Genomic DNA, 27,285 nt, shown 5'->3' with positions numbered 1-27,285 from the left:
CTCCCCGCCCCCGTACCCCCACCTCCCTCTGCCACACACCCTCCTCCATGCTGGGAATTGAACCTAGGGCCTTGTGTAGCTAAGCAAGGATTCTAACACTGAGTTATTGCCCCCAGCCTAGCATGCTTAGCTTAAATTGAGCAAGGAGTAAAAGGTTCCTATTGTGAATAGGACTTCAATGAAATGTTATGGCAGGCACTTTGAAGTTTTAATTAAGCTTTTTATTTTGAGGAAAATACACTTATCATTTTTTTCTTTGAGACCGGAAATAACCTGAACCCAAGGAGTTTTTGGTATGTGGCAACAGTGTTTCTAGATGGCACATCTAGGAACAATCTCCTTATGTACATACAGATAAAAATGACATTTATTATCTGTATAAACTTAAAATTAAGCCTTGTTTAGAAATATTGTACAGGACTTTTATATTTTTAACTTATTTTAAAGTTATCGACACTGTGTCCGTAAAAGACTTATTCCTGGGTATGAACGTGTCTCCATTAAAAACCATCCAAATGTTTGCTAGTTTTAGGAATGCTGAAGTCATTACATCAACTTCAAGTTGAAAATCGAAGATTAGAGGAACAGATTAAAAACTTAACTGCCAAAAAGGAACGTCTTCAGTTATTGAACGCACAACTTTCAGTGCCTTTTCCGACAATAACAACAAATCCTAGTCCATCTCATCAGATACATGCGTTTTCAGCACAGACTGGTGAGTATGAAAACATTTATTTTGTATATGAGGAAAATGGGATAGACTTCTAATGTCAGTTGTATAATAAATAGGTGATAATTGCTCACTAGTTCATATGAAGATGTAGAGAAGGAATGATGGGATATTTTTGAAGGGCATAGAGAATCCTATTAAGTGATTGACTTGATTTGCTCTCCCTATTTTTTTTCCCCTCCCCAATACTGAAAATTGAACCCTGGGGCATTCAACCACTGAGCTTACACCCGTAGGCCTTTTTATTTATTTTGAGATAGGTCTTACTGAGGTTGGCCTTGAACTTGTGATCCTTCTGCCTCAGCTGCCTGAGTTTCTTGGATTATAGGCATGTGCCACCATCTCTGATGACTGGCTACTTTGACTTCTCAATACATAGTTTGATGATATTTGTTTAAATGTGTAATGATCTCATTAGTGATTTAAAGCTATGGTGTTCAATAGAGATACAGTTTTGGTTTTTTGATTTTTCATTCAAACTGATTTTAGAAATAGTAAGATTTAATAATATTCAAGTATTATTAGTATGGACTTCAGCATAAGCTTTTACATAAACCTATAGTCTTACACATAGTATGATTTAGCAGGGTAAATAAATGTTTTGTTTTGTTTTGTCTTTTATTATTCTAGCTCCTACTACTGATTCCTTGAACAGCAGTAAGAGTCCTCATATAGGAAACAGCTTTTTACCTGATAATTCTCTTCCTGTATTAAATCAGGTAATTTTTGTGTGGTTATAATAATTTGTATGTTTTACTTATAAGCAGTAGTCTATAACATTAAATGGCTTAAAATTATTTTAAACAGCTTTACTGTGCTCTTTACAACTTAATTTTTATTTTTCTTCCATTAGGACTTAACCTCCAGTGGACAAAGCACCAGCAGTTCATCGGCTCTTTCTACTCCTCCTCCTGCTGGGCAGAGTCCAGCTCAACAAGGCTCAGGAGTTAGTGGAGTTCAGCAGGTCAATGGTGTGACAGTAGGGGCACTAGCTAGTGGGATGCAGACTGTGACATCCACCATTCCTGCTGTGTCTGCAGTGGGTGGAATAATTGGCGCTTTGCCAGGGAGCCAACTGGCAATTAATGGCATCGTAGGAGCTTTAAATGGGGTCATTCAGACCCCTGTGACAATATCCCAGAACCCTACCCCCCTGACCCACACAACTGTACCACCTAATGCAACACATCCCATGCCAGCTACACTGACTAACAGGTAAGAAACTTAAATATTTTTTGGGTTTTTAGTACAAGATAGTACTAGTGTTATCCATGCTTTAGGTTGGGACTTGTAATGTGTTTCTTGTAGATGTACTGTCAGTCAGTCTACCAGAAATTTAAAACTAAGTATATAATATGTAGAATATATTTCTTTTTGAAACTTATGTAATTCCAATTAAAATTAAATCAGTGTCCATAACAAAGTATTGTCTGTGTTGAAAATTTCAGTTTTGATCTGTGATGTCTGTTTTTAAATGATAATTTTCCTCATTCCCCTGTATATTGTATTCATGCGTATCATAAGCTCTGAAGAAGAGTAATAGTATAGTGGTTATCACTACTGATACTGGTTTCTTAACTTTCTATTCAAAGTGTTGAATTTGACAAAATAAAATATTTTAATATAAGATTAAGGGCAAATATTTATCTTGCATTTCCAGGAAGCAAGTTTCACTATTTCCATTGTATTAGAGTTTCACTTGAATATTTGTTCAAAATAAGGGTAATAAAGCCATGTTTTTATTAAACATATTTTGAGAGAGTAATTTTGAATGATTTGCAGTGGATACTAGTAAGCTATTTCTTTTGGCTTTTTTTTTAATTCCCCCCTCCTTTTCCCCCAACTGATGCTTAATTTTATTGGCCACTGGGACCATTAAAAAAAAAAAGGATATATTAAGGTCTGGGGATGTGGCTCAGTGGTAGAGTGCTTGCCTAGCATGTACAATTTGATCTCCAGCACTGCCCCCCCTCAAAAGGCTAGGTTTAAATAATGACAGATTCTGTCTTTGTTTTAAGTATGTATTACTTAGTGTGGGTTAAGCTATATTTGAATAATCAAAGATGTTACATGTGCTTTGTTATATAAACACATGTAAATTTCTGTTCCATAAAACAAATTTGTGCCTGTTTGGTTTATAATAAAAATAGAAACAAACACTTCTTGGCAATGTGAATTCTTGTTTAGCTGTATATAGAAAGAGAAGAAATAATTTGTACATAATTATTTTTTAAAAAATGTTATGGTTAATCAAATACTTAATAAGTTATCTTTCATTTTACATTTTAAAAAAGACTTTAGAAGTGTGTAGCAAGTAAGAATTTTAATCATTTTTCAGTGCCTCAGGACTAGGATTACTTTCTGACCAGCAAAGACAAATACTAATTCATCAACAGCAATTTCAGCAGTTGTTAAATTCTCAACAGCTCACACCAGTAAGTTCTTTTGATAACATTTGATTTTTATTAGAGCAAGTGTTCTAAACTGTAATAGGAGTTACAATAATTTAAGGTAGGTATTGATTATTCTCTTGTGAAATAACATTCTCGAAAGCATAATCCAAAAAATTTGCCCACCATTTGGTATAATTGGTGTACCTGGGGTGATATTACATTCAGCCATTAATCTACAAATATTAGAACATGTATCATAGGCCAGGCTCAGTGGCACACACCCAGCAACTCAGAAAGCTGAGGCAGGAGGATCACAGGTTCAAGGGCAAAGTCAGCATCTTAGTGAGATCCTATCTCAAAACTTTAAAATTAAGATTAAAAAGGGCTGGGGATGTAGCTGAGTGGCAAGGCCCCTCTGGGTTCAGTCCCTAATAGTCACTGTTATAGGCTGTTGTGATATAATGGTGCATTAAGACATGGGAATAAGAAAGATAGCAGAATGAATCGGGCATAACTTTCCTATGTTCACATATGAATACATGACCAGCATAACTCCACATCATGTACAACTAAAATAATGGGAAGTGTTACACTCCATGTATGTATAATATGTCAAAATGCACCCTGTAGTCATGTATATCTGAAAAGAACAATTTTTTAATATATTTTTTTTAGTTGTAGTTGAACACAATACCTTTATTTTATTTATTTATTTTTATATGGTGCTGAGGACCGAACCCAGAGCCTTGCACATGCTAGGTGAACACTCTACTGCTGAGCCACAACCCCAGCCCCTGAAAATAAAGAAATTTTAAAAAGAATTAAAAAAAATTTTTTTTTAAATTTAAAAAAAATTTTAAAAGTCTGTTTTCATGGAGCTTCATTTTGATAAGGGAGAGAGACAGTAAATATGTGCTTTTTCATAGTGATAAATACTGAGAAGAAAAAAGCAGAATGAGGGGATAGAGAATAATGAGATGGGGCCTTGTTATTTTATTTACTTATGTAGGGCCTCACTCATGCTAGGCAAGCTACAACTCTGGCCCCACTAAGGACCTTTTTAGATAGGATGCTGCAGCTTCTATGGGGAGGGGGTGTTAATGATTTTTGAGCAAAGACCTGCATAAAAGTTGAAGAGAATGCCTTTTTTACTTTGGGGAAAGAGAAGGTATGTTCAAGGCAGAAGCAGTTGTAAAGACCTGGCATGTGTTAGGTTCTGGAAGACTAGAAGGCAGGCCGCAAGAGAACAGTTGAGAGGTAAGGGAGGTACTGTCTAGAAATCACATGTTGCCTTGTTTGGCTGTGGCAGGAAGTTCATATTTTGTTTGAAGTATAATAGAAAGACACTGGTCGTATGTTTTGTTTTATTTTGTTTGAGGGAGCGGGTTACTGGAGATTGAACCCGGGGCCTTGAACGTGCTATGCTAGTCAGATCCTAGCCCTTTTTAAAATTTATTTCGAGACAGGATCTTGATAAGTTGCCCATGCTGACACCAAAATAGCAGGCCTTCTGCCTCCCAAGCAGCCAAGATTACAAGCATGTGCCGCCATCATGCCTGGCCTTTGTACTTTGGGAATGTTCATATATACATAAAGTGGAGAGTAGAGTATACTGAAACCCCACGTACCCATCGTTCTGTCACTTGGCTTTAATAATTATCCTAGTTTTGTCATCTTTTTAGGTACTGGGGATTGAACTCAGGGGCACCACTGCCACTGAGCCATGTCCCTAGCCCTGTTTTGGCTCTTATCAGAGACAGGGTCTCACTGAGTTGCTTAGCGCCTTGCTGTTGCTGAGGCTGGCTTTGAACTAGTGATACTCCTGCCTCAGCCTCCTGAGCCACTGGGATTACAGGCATAAGCCACCGCACAGGGCCCCCAGTTTTGTCTATCTTGTTTTCTCTAACTCCAGTTTTTTGAGGGTTATTTTAAAAATCAATGAGAGGGTTTTGAACCCAATAATGATGTGGTATTTATTTACATAGTACTGAAGATTGAATCCAGGGGCACTTTACCACTGAGCCATATCTCCAGTCCTTTTTATTTTTTATTTTGAAACAAGATCTCACTAAGTTGCTTAGGATCTTGCTAAATTGCTGAATCTGGCCTCAAACTTGCAATCCTCTTGTCTCAGCCTCCAACTTACTGGGCTTACAAGCATGAGCCACCACTGCACCCAGCACTCAAAAGACTTTTTTAACTGAAAAAATTAGAGAAAATAGGCAGCAAAAGAAAAAAAGACATAGCATAAGGGTCTGTTTTTGTTAATTTTGAATATTACAGTTGTGTATATTGAAAGGAAATTTCCTGGTGTAGGAGAGGAAGGGTTCTAGCAGAGCAGCAGGGTTGTTAAGGAAGAGGAGATAAAGCAGCTCACTGGAATGCCAGGGCAGAAAGTGCTGCCATTAGTCATTTATGATAAGAAGCTGAGGAAATTAATGCTTTTAATGTTTCTGATTTTTTTTTTTTTTTTCCTCTGTTGTGCTGGGGATCAAACCCAGGGCCTCACACACATGCAAACAGGCCCTTTACCACTGAGCTACACTCCCAGCCCATTATGTTTCTGGGCTTTTGTGATTCTGATGATTGATCCCTGGAGTGCTGTATCACTGAGCTACACCCCCAACCCTTTTATTTTCTTTTAATTTTTGAGACAGGGTCTCATTAAGTTGCCCAGGCTGGCCTCAAGCTTATGATCCATCTATCTCAGCCTTGAGTTGGTGGGATTACAGGTGTGCACCACTGCACCTGGCTGCTGATTTTCTTAACTAGAAGTAAAGTTTCTGGACCAGTGAATGAGATAGATAGGGGTATATCTTATAGAGGAAAGAAAAAGCTGAGAAATATGTATCTTGGAGAAGGATGAAAGACTTGACAAAGTCATACATGGAGCTGTGAGGCTCAAGTGCAAGGGCAGTACTGGCTCTCTCTGTTCATCATTATAAAGTCAGATCCAACTGACAAGCTGTATGATTTTTCTCCAGCCCCATTTCTGTAGCACACTTTATTTAGTTGTGCTATTTGGAGAATGCATTAATTAATTAATTAATATGGGGTGCCAGCCATGCAGACTTTGTCTGTAGTTTCTTTTGAAAATACGTACTCTTCTAGGACTAGGGTTGTTGCTCAGTGGTAGAGCTCTTGCCTAGCAAGAGGCCCTGGGATCCATTCTCAGCACCACATATAAATAAATGAATAAAATAAAGATCCATCAACATCTAAAAAAATATTTAAAAAAGAAAATATGTACTCTCTTGCTTTAGTAAAAATATGTATGGCAAAGACTTGTTTTGACCGAATCAAAACTGACATTGTTTTACATTGTGTAAAAATAGTTTTTTTATATCTAAGGTCTGGGGTTGTGGCACAGTGGTAGAGCACTTGCCTAGTATGCACGAGGCTTGCCTAGTTCGTGGGTTCGATCCTTAGCACCACCTAAAATTAAATAAATAAATAAAATAAAGGTAGTCTGTCCATCTACAACTAAAAAAAAATGTTTTAAATAGATTACATCTAAATTGTTTATACTGAAGCTGGGCATAGTGGCTCAGGAGACTGAGACAGGAGGATCGTGAGTTCAAAACTAGCTTCAGCTACTGAGTGAGATCCTGTCTCAAAATTTAAAAGGGGGGCAGCACCTGGGAAATGTAGCTCAATGATAACAGTGCCTTTTTTGTTAAATCTTCAGAACCACCCCCCCAACCCTTTGGGAAAAAAAACCAAAATCCACATTTATACTAAAATGTGATGTTATTTTCTTACCTCTTGTCTTATCTTAGTAGGAAATACTAAAACTCAGTTTATTTGGGCCTCTTTCTGTTAAGTTTTTAAATAATAATAGCGTGTTTAGACTTCTCATTTCTAAATCATGGTTAATGAAATTTCAGCACAAATTATTGGCTCAGACCATAAAGACAGAGGGGTTTAAATGCTCTCTTTTTCTTCATTAGCCAAGTTGACAGGTAAAGCTTGTTCCTTTGTGGGCAGACTTTATGTAGGTAAAATTTTTGTTACAGGCACATGCAACTCCAATTTAAAAGTAACTCTTGCTTGACCCACTTCTCGAACCAGGACAGCACTGTTTCTTATCTCCTCCCAGGAGACATTCACTTTGTGAAGCCTAATGATCAGTCCTCATTCTTCGTTTTACCTGATCTGGCAATAGCATTGGACAGAGTTGATCACTTTTCTTGCTCTTCGAAACATGTTCTTCCCACGATTTCCATGATTCCTCATTATCTTGCTTTTCTTCCTACCTAACCAGTTCTTCCTTTTTTGCCTGATTTCTTGGGGTTCCCCTCTTCTCTTTAGCGTCTCACTTTCAGTACCCTAGAATTCAGTGAGCGCCTCCAGTCACATCTCTAAATTATGTTTACTGTGTAATCTTCATCCCAGGCCTGTCTTTGGAATTTCATATATCTGGATCCAACTGCTTTACTCAGTATCTCCACTTGCAAATCCTTTACTTTTGGGGGAGGCGCTAGGAATTGAATTTAGGGTTACTGAACCACTGACCCCTACAGGGTCTCTAAATAAAAGTTGCTTAGCACCTTGCCATTGCTGAGGCTGGTTTTGAACTTGAGATCCTTCTGTCTCAGCCTCCTTAGCAGCTGGGATTATAGCATGTGCCACTGCGCCTTGCTTCAACTTGCAAATCTTAAAAGATATTTTAAACATATTGCTGATCTTCTTCCACAAATCTGCTCCACCCAGTTTTCTCCACCTCAGATGAGCATCCTTCTAGTTGCTCAAACCCAGAACCCTCTAGTCTGTTCTTTCTGTGATACACCCCACATTGACTCTATCAAGAAATCTAAAGTCAGATTATGTCACTCTGCTCAAAACCTTCCACCGGCTTCCCATTTTGAGAGTCTTCATGATGTGGAACTGTGAGCCCTGCATTCTTCTCCCACATCCTATGTACTTACTCCAGCCTCACTGAACTCCTTGCTGGTCCTGGATATGCTGCTCTGTGGGCCACTGGCACTGGCTGATCCACCTGCCTAGAGGTCCCCTCCTTACTCCATGTCCACTCATCTCTTTGTCCAGATGTTAACTTCTCAATGAGATCTGCCTTAACCAGTCTATTTAAAATTGCAAAGGGACCACCCTACCCCAGCAGGCTCTCTCACATACAGTAATCACATTGGAACATTTTTGTCTTATTTGTCTCTCTCTGATCTCTCAGGGTAGGCAGCCAGGGACCCTGTCTCCCTAAAAAACAGTGCCCGCTTCATAGTAAATACTCAGGAAATGTCTGTTGAGTAGACTGTATGTTTGCTATAAAGCAATAGTTCATAACTTCATTAAGAGAGACCCTTTGTGAGGCATGAAACTTTTAAAAGTTGTTTTAAGTCTGGTAAGGGAAGGGTTTGGTTCACATGATGCACCCCTCTTCTTTGTGTGTATCTGGGGGAGAGGGATACTGGGGATTGAATCCAGGTGCACTTTACCACTGACCTACTTCCCTTCTCTTCATCTTCTCTTCCTCTCCTCTTCTCTCCCTCACTTCTCCTCTCCTCTGTTCTTTCCCTCTTCTCTCTTCTCCTCTCTCCTCATGGACAGCATGCCTTTATTTTATTTGCTTATTTTTGTATATGGTGCTGAAGATTGAACCCAGTGCCTCACAGATGCTTAGGCAAGTGCTCTACCACTGAGCTACAACCCCAGCGCCCAGTCCTTTCTTTTAATTTTTTATTTTGAGGCAGGTTTGCACAAAATTGCTGAGGTTAGCCTTGAACTTGAGCTCCTCCTGCCTCTGCCTCCTCAGTCATTAGAAATACAGGCGTGTATCACTGTGCCCAGCCACATGATACGTTCTGAATCAGAGATAACTGTGACTCATCTAAGTTGCTCTTTTCCTTGATCATCATGGGCAACCTAATTTGAATGGAGGTCTTCTATATTTGCCCTGTTTTGAAAATAAGCTGTTCACTGGTGATATTGACATTTTATAGTAGATGGGGATTATTCAATGCAGCTTGTTTTCTAAGTCAGATTCTTGATTTCCTTAATAGTGTGAAGTGACACATCACTTAAATATCTAATGTTAAAGTAAAGAGAGAAATATAAAAGGCTGACGCTGCTGACTTCTGTGACTAGGAACTTATTTTATCCCGTGGTTTGGCCTTAGGAACAGCACCAGGCCTTTCTGTATCAGCTGATGCAGCACCAGCAGCACCACCCACCGGAACTTCAGCAGCTGCAGATCCCTGGCCCTGCGCAGATACCCATCAACAACCTTCTTGCAGGTACTCAGGCGCCCCCACTTCACTCGGCTACCACCAACCCCTTCCTCACCATCCATGGAGACAATGCAAGTCAGAAAGTCACAGTAAGTGTGTGTTCTGTGTTACAGCTGATGAAGTAATAAGAACTGTATTGATTAATCACAGAAGATTGTTCTCTAGTCTCTTAAAAAAACATATTATTCCTCTGATAAACCAATTATTTCAGCAGCTGGATATTATAAACACAAAGGATCTAATCCAATTTATATACCTCTTGAGTATCTTGACTTTAATCTGCATATAGGTTTGCATCTGTTGTATAATTTTCAAAATGAAAATATGTTTTAGTTAGCAAGTTGTATGGGACAGTCCAATCCAGCGAAAATAGCTGTTTTCCTAGTGACTTTGCTTATTGATTTTGCTAATTATATAGAACAGTCTGTATATTTTAGGACTATTTCTATTTTGATACAAAGTATTTTTTTAAAATTGAATTATAACTAATATATAAATTTTAGAACAGGTAATAAAAGTATTCTTCCGTATTTTTAAAAAAGTAAATCACAGTCACATTTTAATGGAATTTAAATATTTTATTACATGTAAGTGATAGCATCTTACCCTTTCAACGTAAAAGTTAAGATAAATTAACAATGGATGCAGGAACAGTATGCTGTACATACAATGGCACACAATTTAAGGCTGTTTCTTTCTATTAATTCTCCCCTTCAATCAGGTCTACTTTACTGGAGTATAAATGTGTCCCCTAAAGTCCAGTTGAGGGCAGAACCCTGTTAGATGAAGGATATTGGGATATAGAATGGAGACTGGACATCAGGAAAAGGAAGAAGGGGAAGAATGAGGTGGGAGACTTGGCAAATAAAAGTGTTAAAAGTCACAATGTTTGCTATTTCCCATTACTTTTGAAAATTTCTGTCTACTGTGTTTTTAGTCTTCAGAAACTTTAGTTTTTATTTAGTAATGAGAACTGGTTGAAAATACAGGATAATTGTTTTTCATTAACTCTTTAATGGTTTTTGTTTGTCTTCTTGTTTTGCCAACTTCCTGATTGTGAATACTGTTATCACAAACCTTGTTACTTCTCCACTGTTTTGCTAACATGGGAAATATCAGTGATTCTGTATTAATTTAGAAATTTTTGTACTCTTTTTTCTACTCTTTTGTTCACTAGTTTTTCTTTTTGTGTTAAAAAGTGAATAAATTGCAAACTAATGTTTCCTGAGTTATATAGTATGAGATGTATTTTTTGGTAGGAGAACCACAGTAATAAATATAAAAATAAACAGATTACCTACCAATTAGCTAATAGGGGTGAGCAGGGCTAGGAAGTGAGACTCACCACTTCCCTGCCAGGTGGCAGGCATCCTTGTCAGATACATGGCATTATGTGATTTCACCCTTTAACAGGTAGTGACTGCACTTGTTTATAACAGCAAAAGGAGATTCAAAGAGGTTAAAGTTCAAAGGACAAATAGCAAATGTGGGACCAGAGCCTGTGACTTTCGTAGCCCATAAAAAAACTCATTATAAAGTTGATTTGGGTGGATGAATTCTGCATTCTTCCCTTGGGAGTTCTATCCCACAGGTGGGCACACTGCCTCTTTTATTTTGGAATACTACTGAATTTACTGTTTTGAAAGTAGTTACTATTAAATTCATGGCTTTACATTATACTGAAAAGTAGCCATGCCAACTTGCAGAAGAAAAGGCATAACTGTATACCACATTTTATCTGTTACGATTTCAGTTAAAGAGGATAATACCGCAAGTGTTGTTCAAAATTTATTCAACTAATGCATCTGATATTTTTGTTTGTTTTAACTGCAGAGACTTAGTGATAAAACTGGGCCTGTAGCTCAAGAGAAAAGTTGACATTTGAGAAGCATCTAAAAGTTGCTTATCCTGCTGCTCTGGCACTTCATCTGGCTGCTGTTGCAGTCCTTGCTACAGCTATGAAGAAACGCAACAAGAAACCGCACAACCAAGGATTGCCACAGGACTTCTTGTAAGGCTTTGATTAATTTTCTTGTTGCTTTGTTGCACTGAAATGGAATTCCCACATCCCTACCCCCACCCAAAAGTTTTTGAACTTTCAGAGAAAATTTAATAACTTTTGTCAATGAAATAATTTACATGCAATGAGTTTATCAACCCATGAAAAGTTTAATGTAGTTGGTGCACAACTAGTTTTGTTATAAATTAGAGATACAAATAGCAAAACTAAACATTTGTTCCATATACAAGCTACTTGGTCTTGTACAAGTTGGGATATGAAATATGATCTCTTATTTGGGCTCCATTGTGCTTGCTCTCTGTAAGTCAGATCTTAAATTTCAAAGAACTGTCAACTTTCTTTTCCTGTAGTTTTTATTCATTAAATATTGCAGTTATATAGGTCATCTACTGCAAACTTTGTTTAAAAAGTTGCCTTTCTAATGAGATTTGGCCAGTTTTGGTAATCAAGTTAGGATGGTAATGTCTACTTCTGCTAAAGGTAATTTTCATTTGCTGAATGCTTTTTCTTAATGTTTTTAAAGAGACCTTGAGTTCTAAGGCTGCTGGGGAAACTAGATCAATTCAAAGCAAAAGACTTCTTTCAGAAAGAGGCTACTCTGGAAACTGCTGGTAGGGTCTGGCCTTAAACAAGTGCCTATTAGCACCTCCCGGGGTGGAAGCGGCTCTAGACAGCAGGTCTCCAGCCAGCCAGCCCTGTGAGTAGAAGAACAGCACTTTCACCAGCAGCCTTCCCCATGCTTCTGCCTTTATTGAAAACTTTCTATGCCACTGTAGATAGCTCAGGCAAAACTATTACCTGGGTATTTATCCACTAATGAGTCACAAGAAAATGAGTGGATTTTATAAGAGTATATGTTTGTTTTATTTAAATAGCTTCCCATTACTGACCACACACACACACACACTCACACTCACACTCACACTCTCACACACCACTACAGTTCCCAAAGCAGGTGAAACCTGTATTATATCCTTTCCACTTCAGGTAGCCATGCTCTTGACGTGACAGTACGGCAGAGTAATAAATTAACAATTGGGGACATAATCATTGATCTGTTCTTAAATGTGTGAATTATTAGTGGAAAAGACCCAGCTGTAATTAGACCTCCACTGTGTACTTAGCTGGAAGAACATGTTAATTCTGCAATATGTCTCTTGGTTAAACATTGCACAGTTCTTACCTCATTTCTGTAAATAAGGTTTTGTGAATCTGTTTTGTATTGTGAAAAATTCATAAGATAACATTGATATTTTGATTTGTAATATTTCTAATTGGTAGATTTAATTGAAAAGTAAAATTAATTTATTTTTATATGTTCAGGGGAATTTTAAAGAAAGCCAAGCCTTTTGTAGATAATTAAAAAAATCAGTGTGGTTTATTTTACTTATTTAACCCACTGGTTGTTATTCTGTAACGATTTGTATAAATGGTAAATTTTGAATGTGTTGTTATTTTACCTAGATGTAAAATTCCACATGTATTAAAATGTACAAAGTTTTTGTTAATAAAATTTAATAATGTTCATAACCCTGTGCCATTCTTGTTTGGTAGGGGCAACAGCATGTAGTGCATTCCAGCAGGCCTGGGTGGGCTTTTTATTGGGAGTATCTGTAGAATGTCACCTCAGAGTTATCTAAACTCTTCATGAGTGGATTTTGTACAGTGTGAGAACTGTGTGCAGAGCAAGGCAGCCACATACTCAGAGACTCCAGAAAATCATGAGAGAGGAGAATGCACTCATTCTCTTTAATGCCTTAAAGAGGGAAATCATCTCAGTGGAGATAAAAGGAAAATCATTTCCAGATGAGATCATTCATTATAGCCCATTAGTAAAGTAGCATTCATACTTGGTAAAGATTAAATTTGTCTGGTTTAAATAGTCAGCTATGGGGCTGGGGTTGTAGCTCAGCGGTAGAACGCTCGCCTCCCATGTGCGAGACCCTGGGTTCGATCCTCAGCACCATATAAAAAAATAAATAAGTGAAATAAAGGTGTTGTGTCCAACTACAACTAAAAAATAAAAAATTTAAATAAATAAATAGTCAGCTATAACTAGGGGCATTCTCTGAAAGAGAAATACAAATTTAGTTGATGGTTCTTGGGTTAGGTCTTGGAAGCATCAGAATTGCCTATGGCATTTTTCAAAACATAAATGCTCAGATTTTATCCCAGTTTTAAGTGAATCAAAATATACTGATCTGGGGGCTGGGGATGTGGCTTGAGTGGTAGTGTGTTCGCCTGGCATGCGGTAGGCACTGGGTTCGATCCTCAGCACCACATAAAAAGATAAAATGAAGATGTTGTGTCCACCTAAAACTAAAAAATAAGTTAAAAAAAAACCCCAAAATATACTGACTTGTTTCTGGTAATTAAGGGTTCAGTGAATAAGAAAAACTGGTTCTAGGTTCCTGGAGAGAGGGATTTTGTGTGTGTGTGTGTGTGTGTGTGTTTTTCCTCCTTCCTGCTGCTGCTTCCTCTTTGGTAGGAACCCTTCCCAGGGGCAGTTAACCACTGAGCCCTTTTTATTTTTTATTTTGAGATTGGGCCTAGCTATGTTGTTCAGGGCCTCGCTAAATTGCTGAGGCTGGCTTTGAACTTGCAGTCCTCCTGCCTTACCCTCCCAAGTCTCTGGGATTACAGATGTGCGCCACTGTGCACAGCCCTGGAGAGTTTTTAAATACACAGATGAAAATTATTTGATTCTAGTCTGCTAGAATGACAAGTGGTTCATCCATTATTTATTTCTTTAATTTGCAAACTCTCCAAACAATTGACAATAAATGAAATATTACTTGGATGTGCAGTTTCTAACTTAATCTTAAAAGAATATCCTTGCTGGGGATGTAGCTCAGTGGGAGAGCACTTGGGGAGCATGTGTGAGCCCAGAGTTCCATCCCTAGCACCACCAATAAAAACCAAACACGTCCTTTATTCTGGTCCTTATTGTTAGTAGCTCCTTGGTGTGGCTTGTGTGCTTTCAGTGCTCACTGGCCTGTGGCCCTGGGGGTGAGCCTGGCTACCTTGCTGGCTCTCAAGTGAGCCTTGTGCTTGAGGAAGCATCTGAAGAGCTGCTGCTGAGTTGCCGGCCCTGAGGGGCTTGCCTTGGCTGGATCCTGAGTCGCCCCTGTGCATTGGGCCTGGGGATGTGCTGGGTTGTGGTCAAGATCAAGCACAAAGAGTAAAGGCCAAGAAAAACAAGCCACCATGTTGTTTTCTTAATTTTGTATCACCAAGCAGGGGAGGGAAGGAAGGAATGATCCCTAAACTGTGTGGACAGGCAGAATAGTCCCTGGGAATTTTATGGGAAAGGTGCAAAAGGAATTTTGCTTTTGTAAGTGGGTCACGTACTTTTGAATAGAAATCTCAAATACTGTGCATCTGTTTTATTTGTTGTCAGTGTTTCATTTTCCACGTTATCTGTGTAAACTTTCGGAATCAGATAGCTGTGAACTTTTATACACGTTTAGAAATCTGTTAAAAAATTGTTATGGCGCTGGGGATAGAACCCAGGGCTTTGCATGTGTGTGTGAGCATCTGCCACTGAGCTACATACACCAACCCAGGAAGTTGTTTTTTAAATTATTTTTCATGTTGTTGAAAGTTCAATCCAACTGTTATTTGCAACAAAGGAAATGTGTTTTGCACACCTCTTGACTAACTGTACCGTTCTGTAAGATTCCTGTGAAATGTGGATTTCGTTTGACTGACTTTGTTCACAAACAGCTTGAGTTTGGCAGCTCTTCCCTGTGGAGCAGATTCCCTCCTTTGGTGAGGGACACAACCCTTCCTGTGGTCTCAGACGTCTCCTTTATAACCACTCAAATTTCTCCGGCTGTTTGGGGTCTGGCGTTGTAGTTGTGACTGTAGAGCAGACACTGCATAGGCACCTGCAGGGCACTTTAACACTGTTAGGTCCTCACAGTTACTTTTGTGTTTGTGGTAGTAGGGATTGAACCCAGGGACACTCTGCTGCTGAGCAACATCCCCAGCCCATTTTTATTTTGCAGCAAGGTCTCGCTGAATTGCCCAGGCTCACCTCAAACTTGGCGATCCTCCTGCCTCAACCTCTGGAATAGCTGGAATTCCAGGTGTGCACCACACCTGGCATCATAACCACTTTTAAAAATGTGAGTGCTGGGGGTGTAGCTCAGAGATCCAGCATTGCCTAGAATGCAGTCACATTGTAATCAATGTGATCAATCTTGAGTACAACCCAAATGTGTGGCTTTAGCTCCCAGCACAGTTCCACCCTCCCTGTAGCAGAACTAGGGTTATCCTGTTCTCACTCTGCCTCTCCCAGGTGCCAGTGGTAAAGAGAAACAAAAACCTGGATGTGGCTGCAGGTAGAACTGGGATGTCCTTGATTCTGCATTAATTGTGAGCTTTAGCCAAGGTGTGGTTCCACCTGCCCTTTCCAATGGGGCGGGGGTGGGGGCTATGCAAACCTGGACCACTGTGCTCAAGCATTGCTACCCTGTCATGGCCACAGAGCACACAGAGTGCAGTTAAGGCCCAATGGCACAGGGACTGGAGAGGAACTAGTGAAGAAACAGGAGACGGCTGCGGCTATAGCTCAGAGAGTGCTTGCCTAGCACGCCCAAGGCCTTGTTCAGTCAGTCCCCAGCACTGCAGAAAACAAACACAGGAGAAACCCCGGTGGGACTGGAAATCAAACTGATGTTGACACCTTCGTGGTTTATCCCACTATGAAACTTTGGCACCATAAACATAGACTTAAATGCATGCTCTTGGGTTTTATTGTGGGTCTATGAGGAAAACTGTGCTGGGCTGAAGCTTTCCTGCCTTGGTCCAAGTGAAGAGAAGCAGGAGTAGGGACCTCATAAACCAGGGCCCTTTCTTGCCCTGCAACCCTTACTTGCTCTGCAACCTCTTGAATGCCTGAGAGTTTCTTCATTTTGATGGATGACCTGCGTTTAATCTCCATAACACTAATCTTTTCTATAACCCTTCCCTACATTTTTTTTTTTTTACTTTTGGAATCAAAGTCCAATCCCCCAAACCAGAAAAAAGACAGCAAAGGCCTGGGCTGCCCCTGGGGGTAAGGCATAACAAGATGCCCTCAAATGGCTCTGCCAGGCTACCCCACTACCAGCCTTCCGGCCCTCCTGGCAAGGAGGAAAGGGCATCAGTTGGCTCTGGAAAGCCTCCACATACCCCAGCTTTAAGAACAGTGGCTGTGGCTGGGCCCCACCATCTCTTCTGGCTCTGTCCCCAGAGTCCTGGTGTCAAGGTTGTTTCTCTAACGCTGTGCATTCCCGCAGTCCAAGATAGGAGGTCAGAGACGGGCTCGTGTTCTGGCCCTCCTGGTGCAGGGAACGTACCTGTGGACCAGTCACTGAATGCCAGCACCATGGGAGCAGCCAAGCAGTGCCCGGGACATGACGTGGGCAGACGGGCGCAGCCCAGCCCTCTCGCGGGCTTGGCTCCTGCGAAGGTGGGCCAGAAACAAAGCGGATTCCTTGGCAGCAAGAAGGTGGGTGGCAGAGCAGGCGGAGGGTTTGGAGCGTCCAGGCTTGGGGTTGGAGTGAGTCAGTTTCAGTGGGCTGACTGCTCCCTGGCTCACTCAGCCACCCAGGCCAGGCTCTTTCCTCTCCTGCCCCAAATGTCCACACTCGATTTTTAAATTCCAGGGGTTGTTTCCTGCAGGGCTGGTGGGTACCCAGGGCCCCATGCATGCCAGGCAGGTGCTCTTCCCAGAATCCATCCCTGATTCCAGTTCTAATATACAGGGCAGGTCTAGGTGTGGCCAAAGGGGAAGTTTCCAGTGGGATTTTGTCAGTAAGTTCTTCAACAGGGGAACGGTGAGGTCAAGTCCACGCAGACACCACTGTTTACCATGGCGACATCTTCCTCCTGGAACACTCTGTAGCCAAGAGGATTTGGTTTAAGTGATTAATTTATCTTCTGTTTTACACAGTATTTCTTTTTGAGTAATGAGGAAATATGGGAGGCTGTTCATTTTCCTTTATGACTGACTGAGGATTAGGTTCCTGGGGCAGTTCCTGCATGTGACACAAAGGAGGACAGGAGAAGGTAACTTGACTGCTGTGAGGGGTTTTCAGGAAGCCTGTGTTCCTTGGCTTCAGCCTGAGCAGCTGGTGTGTTCCTCTGGCCCAGGTGCCAGCTCTTGGCTGTGTCCCAGGCAGGGCAGGAGGGAAGAGCGTGCCCCCTCCTCACGTCGCTAGCCCCCTGGGCTTTCCACAGGGCAGCGCCCAGCACCCCTTCACTGACATGCGTCTGTCCTCTGGTGCCAGTGGTCCCTGTCTATCCTGGGCAGTCATTCTTCCTTTACTGGCCACAGAGGAACAACCAGCTGCTTGGTTTTCTGGCATATTCATTTAGCTCCCAAGTGAATAGAGTCCAAGGTTGCAGCCAACAGGTCACCCACACAGGAGACGGGCGACAGCAGGACAGTGGGTGGGCTTCCGCAAGGGCAGAGCCATCTGGCAGGGAGGACAGGCACTGCTGACAGCCTCTATGACTAGAAAGACCAGTTCCTGCCTAGACCTCAGCCCCCTGACACGGCCAACCACTGTTACAACCCGCAGAGGACTTTGGTGAGCCTCCCCAATCCTTGCAAATGGCCCAGGGAGGCTGCGGGCACCCTGAAGGGCCAACACAGTTCAGAGGCCACTCATCTGACAACCTTGGGTTTGGTCTGCGAAGCCAACACCCAAGCTGACCCCGACCTGACATAGCACCTGTGTCTGCAGACTCAGAAGGGAAGTCACACATGCTAATGAAGTTGGCTTTGCTTAGGACCTTAACTCGGATGATGACAGGGCCTTAAAATTTAGGATGAAATAGCCATCTTCCCAACCTCGACAGGTGAAGTCACCGCAGTCACGTCGTTCTCATCCGAAGCCTTGCCTCACCTTGTCCACTAGGGGCAAGCCCTGGTCTTAAAAGGCCTGAGACCACCTGGGTGGTGTGGTGGCAGTGAGGGCCTGTGGGGGTCTGGGGGTCAGCTTGGCACACCACCGCCCCTCCTGGGCTTCCTAAATCAAAATACACTGAAATCTCTCTGCCATTCTTCCTCTGGGGGGGGGGGGTCCCTCCAGGATCTGCAGGCGTCTGGGAGTGGTCATCTGTTAGCAATACCCCATTACCAGGGTGGCCAGGTAACCGAATGGCCCTAGCTGGGTCTAAACTGGGGCTGTCTTGGGCAGTGTGGGACACATAGACTCCCTGTGTATACAGAACATCACTGTTTACATGTCACCATTTTAATTTCAGGAAAAAGCCTGTCTGCTAAAACAGATAACTACAGCAAATACCTTGACGACTTGAGCAGGGATAGATGCCTGCTGTTTACAGTTCCTCAGCTTTCTATATTGGAGGGGTCTTGGGAGTGGGGTGGCACATGTCAAGGCAAAGTCCAGCCAGCAAGAGGCACTTCATAAGGCATCCATAAACTTTTCCAGTGGAAAGTTTTAAGATTTGATTTTCAAATGGCGACGGGAGTTTGCAAACACCAGTACAAGAGTAAAGCTGTTGGCCGCTGGCTTCTAGTTGAAAGCGCCCTAGCGGGGCAGAGGGCCACCAGGCCCCAGGCCCACGTGGAGCCATCAAGGAGAGAGAGGCGCGCAGGAGGTCTGCATTGTTCCTGAGGCAAATTTCACAGAAGAATCGGATGAACTGCTGAAAATCTAAGCAATTTGCTTCCCTGATGCCCACTCCTCACCCTGTCCCCTGACAGAGCATTCTAAGACACAGCTGGGAGAGAAACCCAGCTCAGCCTGACCGCACAGAGAGTGGCTGTCAGCCCTGCCGGGCAGCCAAGAGCTTATTGGCCCAGCTGGGTCTTATGAGGACAAATGAGATGAGATGAGTGGGTTTTAAGAATTGGTGCTCTCAGGGTTTTAAAGAAACGGTAGTGCTAAGACTTGGGCCCTTAATAGGGAAAGTACATTTAAATCATTAAAGCATAAGACTCGAGAAGATGAAGGCAGAGATCCCAGGGCAGGGCTCCCTCGCAGAGCCACTGGCCTGGCTGTTCAGAGCTGGGCAGGAGCAGATGCCTGGCCAGCAGGCACGGTATCCATAGAGGGAGGAAGCCAGTGCCCAGGGCCTGCCCAGTGCTTTGTCCAAACAACTCAACAGAAACAGACATCTGCCATCTGCTGCTCTCAGCCCGGCTGGGTCCGAGTGGAGACTCTGGATGGGATGGATCCCATGGCTCAGGCCTTGCCCACCTCCTCAGGTGCCAAGCCCCCTTCTCCCTAGGAACCACACGCCTTTTCCAAACCTTAATCCAACCGTCTGGCACAACTTGGTCCCAACACCTTCCTCACTGGGCTCAAGGTGGCCATCAGACATTAGCACTTGCATTTTCCTTACCAAAAACAAACTTCAGAGAGAGGCTAAACTAACTTGTCCAGGCCCCAGGTCATCAGTCGCCCAGCTGAGGTCTGAACTGAGGTGCAGCCTCGGGTTCTTCTTGGTCCACCTTGGCCTCCTGGCTGCCTTAGAATAATCATTACAGCACAGGCGTTGGCCTTTTTGGGTGAGACCAATAGGGCGCCTGGTGGATGATTAGGCCCTCTCCCTGAGAATGACAATTGAAGACACAGGAAGATTCTGCAGAGCTGGTGAGTCCACATAGGGACCCAAGATGGGCACTGGGCCTGGAGGCTAGGAATGAGAACGGAGGGAACCTGATGCTGGCCCATCAGCTCTGCTGACGGTGTCCACAATCACACAGAGATGATAGTAATGGAGGCTTGGACAGTCAGAAAGAAACCTAATACCTATTGCTTTTGACCAGCTGGGTAGTGTGTTCAAGATTTCACAATTATCACCCAACAACCAGAGCAACTACCATTATTCTCTGTTTAAGAATTAAGATGACAATCTTGACATCACATAGCTCAGTAGACACTAGGGAGCCAGTACCCCCACCTCCCAACCTCCAGTGGGGTCTGACTGCACACATGCCACACACAGCAGGACAGCAAGGGAACAAGACACACGGCGCCTCTGAGGCTCAGGCCTGGAGAGATGGTGCCTTATTCTGGGGACGCTGCCCAAAGTGCTGTTCCATGCAGCACAGTGACTGTCCTCCAGGATCTTTGGCTGTTTGCAAGTATCAAATTCACCCCCAAAGACTTAGTAATGGCCTTGTTGAGAATATAACCAAGAATGTCCTATAGACTCTGAAGACCATACTCCAAAGAAGCTGCAGGTCCCTGGAGGGTGCTGCAAAACTGGAATCCCCGCCTCCCAACCTGGGACCTTCCACCTTCCTGTGTAGTCAGGCAGGGCAAGACAGACAGACATTCACATGGCAGTGCTCGCCATCTCTTCCCTTCTTAAAAGAAAAAAGCGCAGGGGGTGTAGATCAGTGGCAGAGTGCTTGCCTGATGTCCTTGCTGAGGCAGAACAAAAAAGCAGGCAAAGGCCACTTGCACAGGCAGCTGGGGAGTGCAGGGAACCTGGATGCTTCTGAAGGGAGGACAGAGGTGGAAAGATGTGGGGAGGCCCCAGCATGCTGTCTGGGCTGGGCAGTCAGGGCTGTCAATGAGCACAGCTGGTGCCTAAGCTTTGGTCCCCAGGCTGTGTAGTTTTAGGTCCCTTTTGGAGGTGGCTTCACTAGACCATAGCCTTGTGTGTGTTGTCCTCTCACTGGCCTCTGAGAGTCAGGAACCCATGCATGTCTCCCCACTGGTCCTCCTTCAAACCCCTCAACTCCTGCAGTCCCCAGAAGAGGGGGAGCCATGGAGAATGCTACTCACCCAGAAGTCAGAGACAGGCCTCTGAAGAGACCATGCCTTAGATTCCCAAGGAGTTGAGAAAAGGTGACAAGTTTGGGGATTCCAGGGTGGAGTGTGTGTGTGTGTGTGTGTATAACAGAAATCCAGTTTAAGATGCTTTAAATAAAAAGGGTGATCTAATGGCAGGGTGGTCACAGGATGTCACAGGCTGCATGGCAGATAGGTCTGAGGTTGGACCAGAAGGACCCAGGCCTGGAACACAGCCAGGACATTCTCTCCTCTGTTCCTCCCCGTGTACTAGTTTTATTCTCTGGAGCTGCCCTAGATAAGGGAGAGGGGTGTGTGTGACCCTGTGAATGCACCACCTGGAGCCCTCCCCAGGACTCATGGTCCTGGTTTGTTGCTGGGAAGAGGGCAGGTGAGCACTACTGAGTGCGAAGGTCCTGTCCCTCTCCCCTCCTGGCCAGGTAGACACAGCCTCCCTTCCCCAGGACACTGAGGCTGAAGGAAGCTTCCCCATAACTCCGGTGTCCAGTGAAAAGCAAAACAGAGCTGGTCACCTGCTCTTTTGGGGACTAGGCAACTCGGCCTCTGAAGTGAGTTCCCCACAACTTCCACTCAGAGCTGTGTGGCGCCCAGGTCAGCTGACACCAGAGGCCTCTTGTCATCTGCTTTTGGGGAGGGGCTCAGGGTTGGCTTACCTGGCTCCATGTCCTTTTGTGAACACTCACTCAGTGCAGTGGTGACCTCTGTCCCCCAATGTTTCCTTCAGAAAGCTGTAGCCTCATTTTAATCCTTAGGGAAGAGTGACACCTTTATAGGCATCTTATCAAGTCATTTCTCTGGAATGTGCCCTGGTCATCTTTGTGTTTTCCAAGCTCAGGCTGCAGTGACCACACTCTGTCCAGCACTGAGCAGATGGTGACAGATTTCAAAAGGGAGACTCAGAAGACAGTGCCAGCTCAAAAGTGAACAATGAGACCAGCCTCCACTGAGGCTGACGGTACAAAACGGTGACTTTAACTCAGGTCTTGAAAAAACAGGACACAGTTCCATCAGTTCCTAATACTTTTCTGCATGTTCCTTGGCAATTCTATTAGTTGGGGCCACATTTCTACTAAGCAGCCCACACTTCTGACTTTACCACCCTATGTCCAATGTCCTTTGCTCATTTAGATACTTTTTACCTCCTAGATACACATAACTAATTAAGAGAACCTCCTGTTATTCTTAGCTAGCCAGATGGTTTATCTCTAAGCAACTTCATCCTGCTACTCAACCCCAATGAAGACGTTAATTGTTATGCATTTTATACACACACACACACACACATACACACACACACTTTTTTTTTTTGGTACTGGAGATCAAACCCAGGGGCACTTTACCCTTGAGCCACCTCCCTAGCCCTTATTTTTCATTTTGAGACAGGGTCTCACTAAGTTGCTTAGGGTCTTACTAAGTTGCTGAGGCTGGCCTTAAACTTGCGCTCCTCCTGCCTCAGCTCCTAAACTGCTGGGATTATAGTCATGCGCCTAGCTTAAATGTTATGCCTTTTAGAGAAACACATTAAATTTGAATTCTTACACATTAGTTCATGTTTATGTTCCTTTAACAACATGTATGCCTGGTTGCTAAAACATAGTTTTTGAAACATTCCCCCAAAAGTAAACTTTGCAGGGAGGAGAAATAATCTGTTAAATACCCAAATTCTTTTCTCCCCTTAACACAGGATTTGTTTAAACAATGCAGCACAACATCTATTATTTATTTATTTATTTATTTTTTACTAAGGCACGTGACGTATAGAAATACTGAGGTACAAAATGCAAATTTCTGCATAAGATTTTTGAAATACTCATTTTGGAAAATGAACGTGAATATCATCTTCCAGAACATTCAGCTTTTAGCTTGTTTTTTCTTTTGGACCAGTTCAACCAGCAGCTTGTACCTAGCGATGCAGTCTTCCTGTAGGAAGGAAAAGAAGAGGTGGAACAGTTACAACCTGTTCCTGTGTGTGCAGCTGCGCCAGCAGGGTGCGGCCTGGGCATTGGCCTATGCCCAGTGCTAGTTAGGTGGCCTTGTGTCCATGGCCTTGTCCCGGCCCCTTCTGGATTTCCTGGGCAGGCCCAGCTTGGCACAAGGCAGACCTGGTTAGCCGCATTGGACAGGTGAAGGAGGAACTGGTGGAAGCAAGCGTGCCCAAGGTGAAAGTGCTAACCAAGGGGTGAGGGCCCAGGGCAGCTGTTTGTGAGGAGTATTCTCTTTACCAGGTTCGACTTGCTAAGGACAGCTATTATGTTACATTCCACTGATATCACCTGCCACTTCAGAGAAACCAAGAAACTAGAGACCCAGCAGCCACAATATTACTCTCATTTGTGTCTACCTCTCCCTGGGGGCCTCTGAAACCTTCCTGGGTGGGCCACATCAGCCCGTCCCCAGGACACTGGCCTGCAGGGAGCTCTGGAGTATGTGGAATGCTCTATCCTGCTGCCTTGGCTCAGCTGCCTGGAGGTGTTGTACCTTCGGTGGGATTAAAGCAGGGAGGGGGTGATGGTGGGCAGGGGCTTCAGAATTCTCACATTGATCTCCAGGTACTTTCCAGAATTCATTCTGTTTCTGTTCAAACAACACTAGCCTTTGTTGAGCCAGGGACTGGGTAAGTAATTCTGTCTAGAGCAGATGACTTTATGAGGTGTTGTGGACATTCCTTTCTGAGGCCTGCAACATGGCCGTAGTGCACAGGCATCTTCCAGGAAGTGCCCTTCCTGCATCTGCAAAGACCACTCACCTATGGTCTTTAAAAATATCAGTGTTTCCTCAGCAGCCATGTGTTCCTAGCTGCCCAGTGTATGGAACCAACCTAAGTCTGAACACATTAGCCCAAGTGCTGAGCTGAGAGGTGGCAAGGCTCCGCCCAGGCGCCCTACATCCCTATGAGAGGGCTGGCAGGAGCCTCCACAGCCAGGCTGGGCGCAGCTGCTCCGGGACCCGCTCCTCAAGTCAAGGCTTATGGGAACCCTGCCCTTTCCTGGCTGAAAACAGGACACTTCCAAACCCCTAGGCAATGGGTTTCTGAGTGTTCTGTCCCAAGGAATCCACAGTTCCAGCTCCTTTATTTCCAGCCATTGCCAATTCATTACACATATAAATGCTGGTGTCCTGACTGACGCGAATGAAACTCAGGGGAAATAATTACTTCTGGCAAACCAGTTGGAGAGAGTAGGAGAATCTGTGCTTCCCAAATAGATCAACTGCTAATGGTTTATTTTTCTCCCCAGGAACTCTCAACTTCATCATCTTAAAGTAGGTGATAGATAACTAGACCTGTGCACTCAGGGACATGCATGGCCACAAGCTAGATTTTTTCCAATTAAAAAAAAAATAAGAATGTAAATGAGCATCAGTATGCCCAGAGGCTACTAACTGATAGGCACAGAAGGCACTAGAGATTGGTTCTTTTGATTTCTGGCATTCCTGATGCCTCAGACTGTGAGAACTCCAGGAGACGAGTGTGGCGGGAAAGGGCATGTTGAAAAGATCACACCCTGAAGCTCTATAGCTCCAAACTGTCAGATCCCAAGCAGGGAGAGCACCGAGCCTGGGGCAGGGGCTGGCTCTCTGTAGGAGACAACCCTTCTTCTCTTCTGAGATTCTATTTGAGAATGACCTGCAGGTGCACTTTAGCAGATACTAAGAGCTGTAAACAGGAAAGAAGTCAATTATAAACAGCCCAGGTTACAGAGGGCAGGTCAAGACCTAAATGTCAGTCCTACACTGACCCCACCCAAAAGAGTCCTGCCTTAGAGCCTGGGGGTGGCCAGGTGCTACAACCAGGTCCAAATTCACATCACAGAACTGATGGTTATCTTGATAATAGCAAGGTAGTTCTACCCCACGGGTCCCTTTGGTTTTAAGCCTTTTACAGAGCAAAGAGGGCCTTGTCATTTTATGACCCATCCCACTTCCAACCATGGCCTGCTGGCTGGCTGCTGCTTCTGTGGTGAGGATGATGCTCGCGCCAGTTCATGCTTCTTTCAACTGCCTGACTGAGTAGAGCAAACTCTCAAGGAGCCTGGCATATTGTAGAGGTGAAGTGAATGTTCCAAAAATGGAATCTTCTCTGGGAAAAATCAGCTAGTCTGTATAATAACTAAATTTTTAGCTTCTTGACCTCACTTACACCCACCAATCAAATGATCACACAGATTCATATGTTAAGGAAAAAATATGCTGGAAGATAACTGGCAAATATGAGAGCAGACGGACAGCTGATGACAGATTTGTGTGTGACAAATGAAGTAGGTACAGGGACTGTAGCCACGTTGGTGGGACTCTATACCAGCATACAGTCACCTTTCTCCCCATTCACTTACCTTGCTCTTAGCTGGGACACATTTGGCTATTTTGTCCCAACGGTCAGAGGCCCCTTTTGGATACTGCTGTAATGCCATTTCCAGAAGCTTCTGCTGATTCTGAGTCCATGGCTCCTCTGTAGCATGAGTTCTCTCTTTTTTCTGGCTCTCCTCATCACTGGATTCATTTTGTTCTGATATGTCAAAGTCCTTCTGCCTCTTTCCTCTACACTTCTCTGGCTCAACCTTTGTTACTGCCTCGAGCAGCCTGGCTGCTTTCCTCCTCCGAGGCCGGATTTCAGTGTCTGCTTCCTGCTCTTCCTCCTCCACTGCCCTTCCTGCATCTTCTCGCTGGGTGATGATGTCATCTGGCAAGGTGGTGGCCGTCTTGATGGGCCTAGAATTGTGAACTGTGGATCTAAGTTCAGAGAGTCTGACCATCCCTAGGAAAGAAGGCCACAGCACACAGATGACTAGGCAAGGTAAACCCAGGCAACAATGAAAACAGGAGCTGTCTGCCACACATGGGGCAGTGGGCTAGACATTCTGCATACCTTATATTTTTCATACTAATCTAGAAAGATAGGTATTGTTATTTTAATTTTACAGGAAAATCTCAGAAAGCAGAGGAGGTGGGATTTGGACCCACTTTTGTCTGATTTCTTTCCTCTGAGGGATACTAGATATATAAATATGATCAAAGAACACAAGGATCTCTCTGCAAAGGGACAATGTGATATTAGGTAAGGAAGGACATTCTTTATACTCCAGCATTTTCATTATATCTGTTAGCATAACTAAAACAAATCAGGCAAGATTTATACTATGCTGTCTCTGGCATGCACATGAGTAAATTATTCTGTAGCTATTAGAGGAATTCTTAAACATAGAAAATTTTTACTAAAAAGTTAACAAAGGAAGAAATGCAAATAGCTTATAAATGTTTGGGGTATGCAAATTGAAGCAACAAACTTCATCTTTCAATTATTAAATTGACAAAGACAAGAAAGTATGACAATGTTCAGTACTGGTAAAGATGCAGAAAAACAGGTGCATTCATGTGCTGGTAGTGAGAGCAGAAACTGGTCTTATCCCTGGGCTTTTAGTAAAACATTCTGTGTTGCTATTAAATACTTAATAAGCTAGTCCAGGAAGTGTTTGTGATTTTACTTAATTCTGGGGACTGAGGATGTGGCTTGGTGGTAGTGTTCTTGCAGAACATGTGAGAGCCCCTGGATCTAATCCCCACCACTGAAATAAACAAACAAATAAATAAATAAAATTTATTTAATTCAAATTAATTTAAACTTTAATTTCAAATAGCTCTAACTGGCTAGTGGTTAGAATATCAGACAATAAGGATAAATCTTTCTGGAGGACAGTTTGTCAAATGTAGGTAAACCTTGAAATATGTTTACATAATGACTATTTTATTTAGAGGAGGTTCTCCTAAGGAAATAATTATGTATGTACAGAATATCTAGCTATTAAGTGGCAGTATTTTACTTATCTCACATTTTGAAGTGATGGTTTCTTTCTTTTTTTGGGGGGGGGGTCAGCTTTTTTAAAATAAAAGGAAATTCTGCATGTAATAAAAATATTCAAATAGTGTAAGCTCTCTGGGTTCCCAGGCTCCTTCTTCCAAGGCAATAAAGGATTGGGGTGTGAGATAGAGTGTATGTGTGTTGAGTGTACAAATGTCTAGAAAGAAATCAGTAAAGCACACACTGTGCATCTGTCTTTGCCTCCCCCTCTTTGTGTCTGTGGCAGTACACATCATTTTTAGTGGCTATGAGTGGATC

General features: G+C 43.1%; 2 protein-coding genes across 19 annotated transcripts in view; one reads left to right on the top strand and one right to left on the bottom strand.

Moving 5' to 3' along the window:
• The window catches only part of Mllt10 (MLLT10 histone lysine methyltransferase DOT1L cofactor), a 193,185-nt gene extending 180,267 nt beyond the window's left edge, over positions 1–12,918 (top strand). For 16 of the 18 annotated variants that reach the window (XM_048812728.1, XM_048812723.1, XM_048812719.1 and 13 more), the window contains 6 exons: positions 527–715; positions 1,361–1,449; positions 1,584–1,945; positions 3,069–3,165; positions 9,257–9,457; positions 11,202–12,918. In XM_048812728.1, coding sequence (XP_048668685.1) covers positions 527–715; positions 1,361–1,449; positions 1,584–1,945; positions 3,069–3,165; positions 9,257–9,457; positions 11,202–11,246 — 983 coding nt within the window. In that variant the 3' untranslated portion in view covers positions 11,247–12,918. Of the gene's footprint in view, positions 1–526; positions 716–1,360; positions 1,450–1,583; positions 1,946–3,068; positions 3,166–9,256; positions 9,458–10,089; positions 10,217–11,201 lie in introns of those variants that run through there. The other 2 variants (XR_007351102.1, XM_048812730.1) reach the window with 2 other exon arrangements.
• Positions 12,919–22,892: 9,974 nt separating this feature from the next.
• Positions 22,893–27,285, bottom strand: part of Dnajc1 (DnaJ heat shock protein family (Hsp40) member C1) — a gene marked incomplete at its 5' end in the record, with an annotated part of 219,254 nt that continues 214,861 nt past the window's right edge. The window contains 2 exons of the mRNA XM_015495287.2: positions 22,893–23,093; positions 25,505–25,926. Coding sequence (XP_015350773.1) covers positions 23,025–23,093; positions 25,505–25,926 — 491 coding nt within the window. The remainder of the gene's footprint in view (positions 23,094–25,504; positions 25,927–27,285) is intronic.

Source organism: Marmota marmota, unplaced genomic scaffold, assembly GCF_001458135.2.
Source record: "Marmota marmota marmota unplaced genomic scaffold, marMar, whole genome shotgun sequence".
NCBI classification, from domain to species: Eukaryota; Metazoa; Chordata; class Mammalia; order Rodentia; family Sciuridae; genus Marmota; species Marmota marmota.
This window is presented reverse-complemented; position numbering and strand designations above follow the sequence as displayed.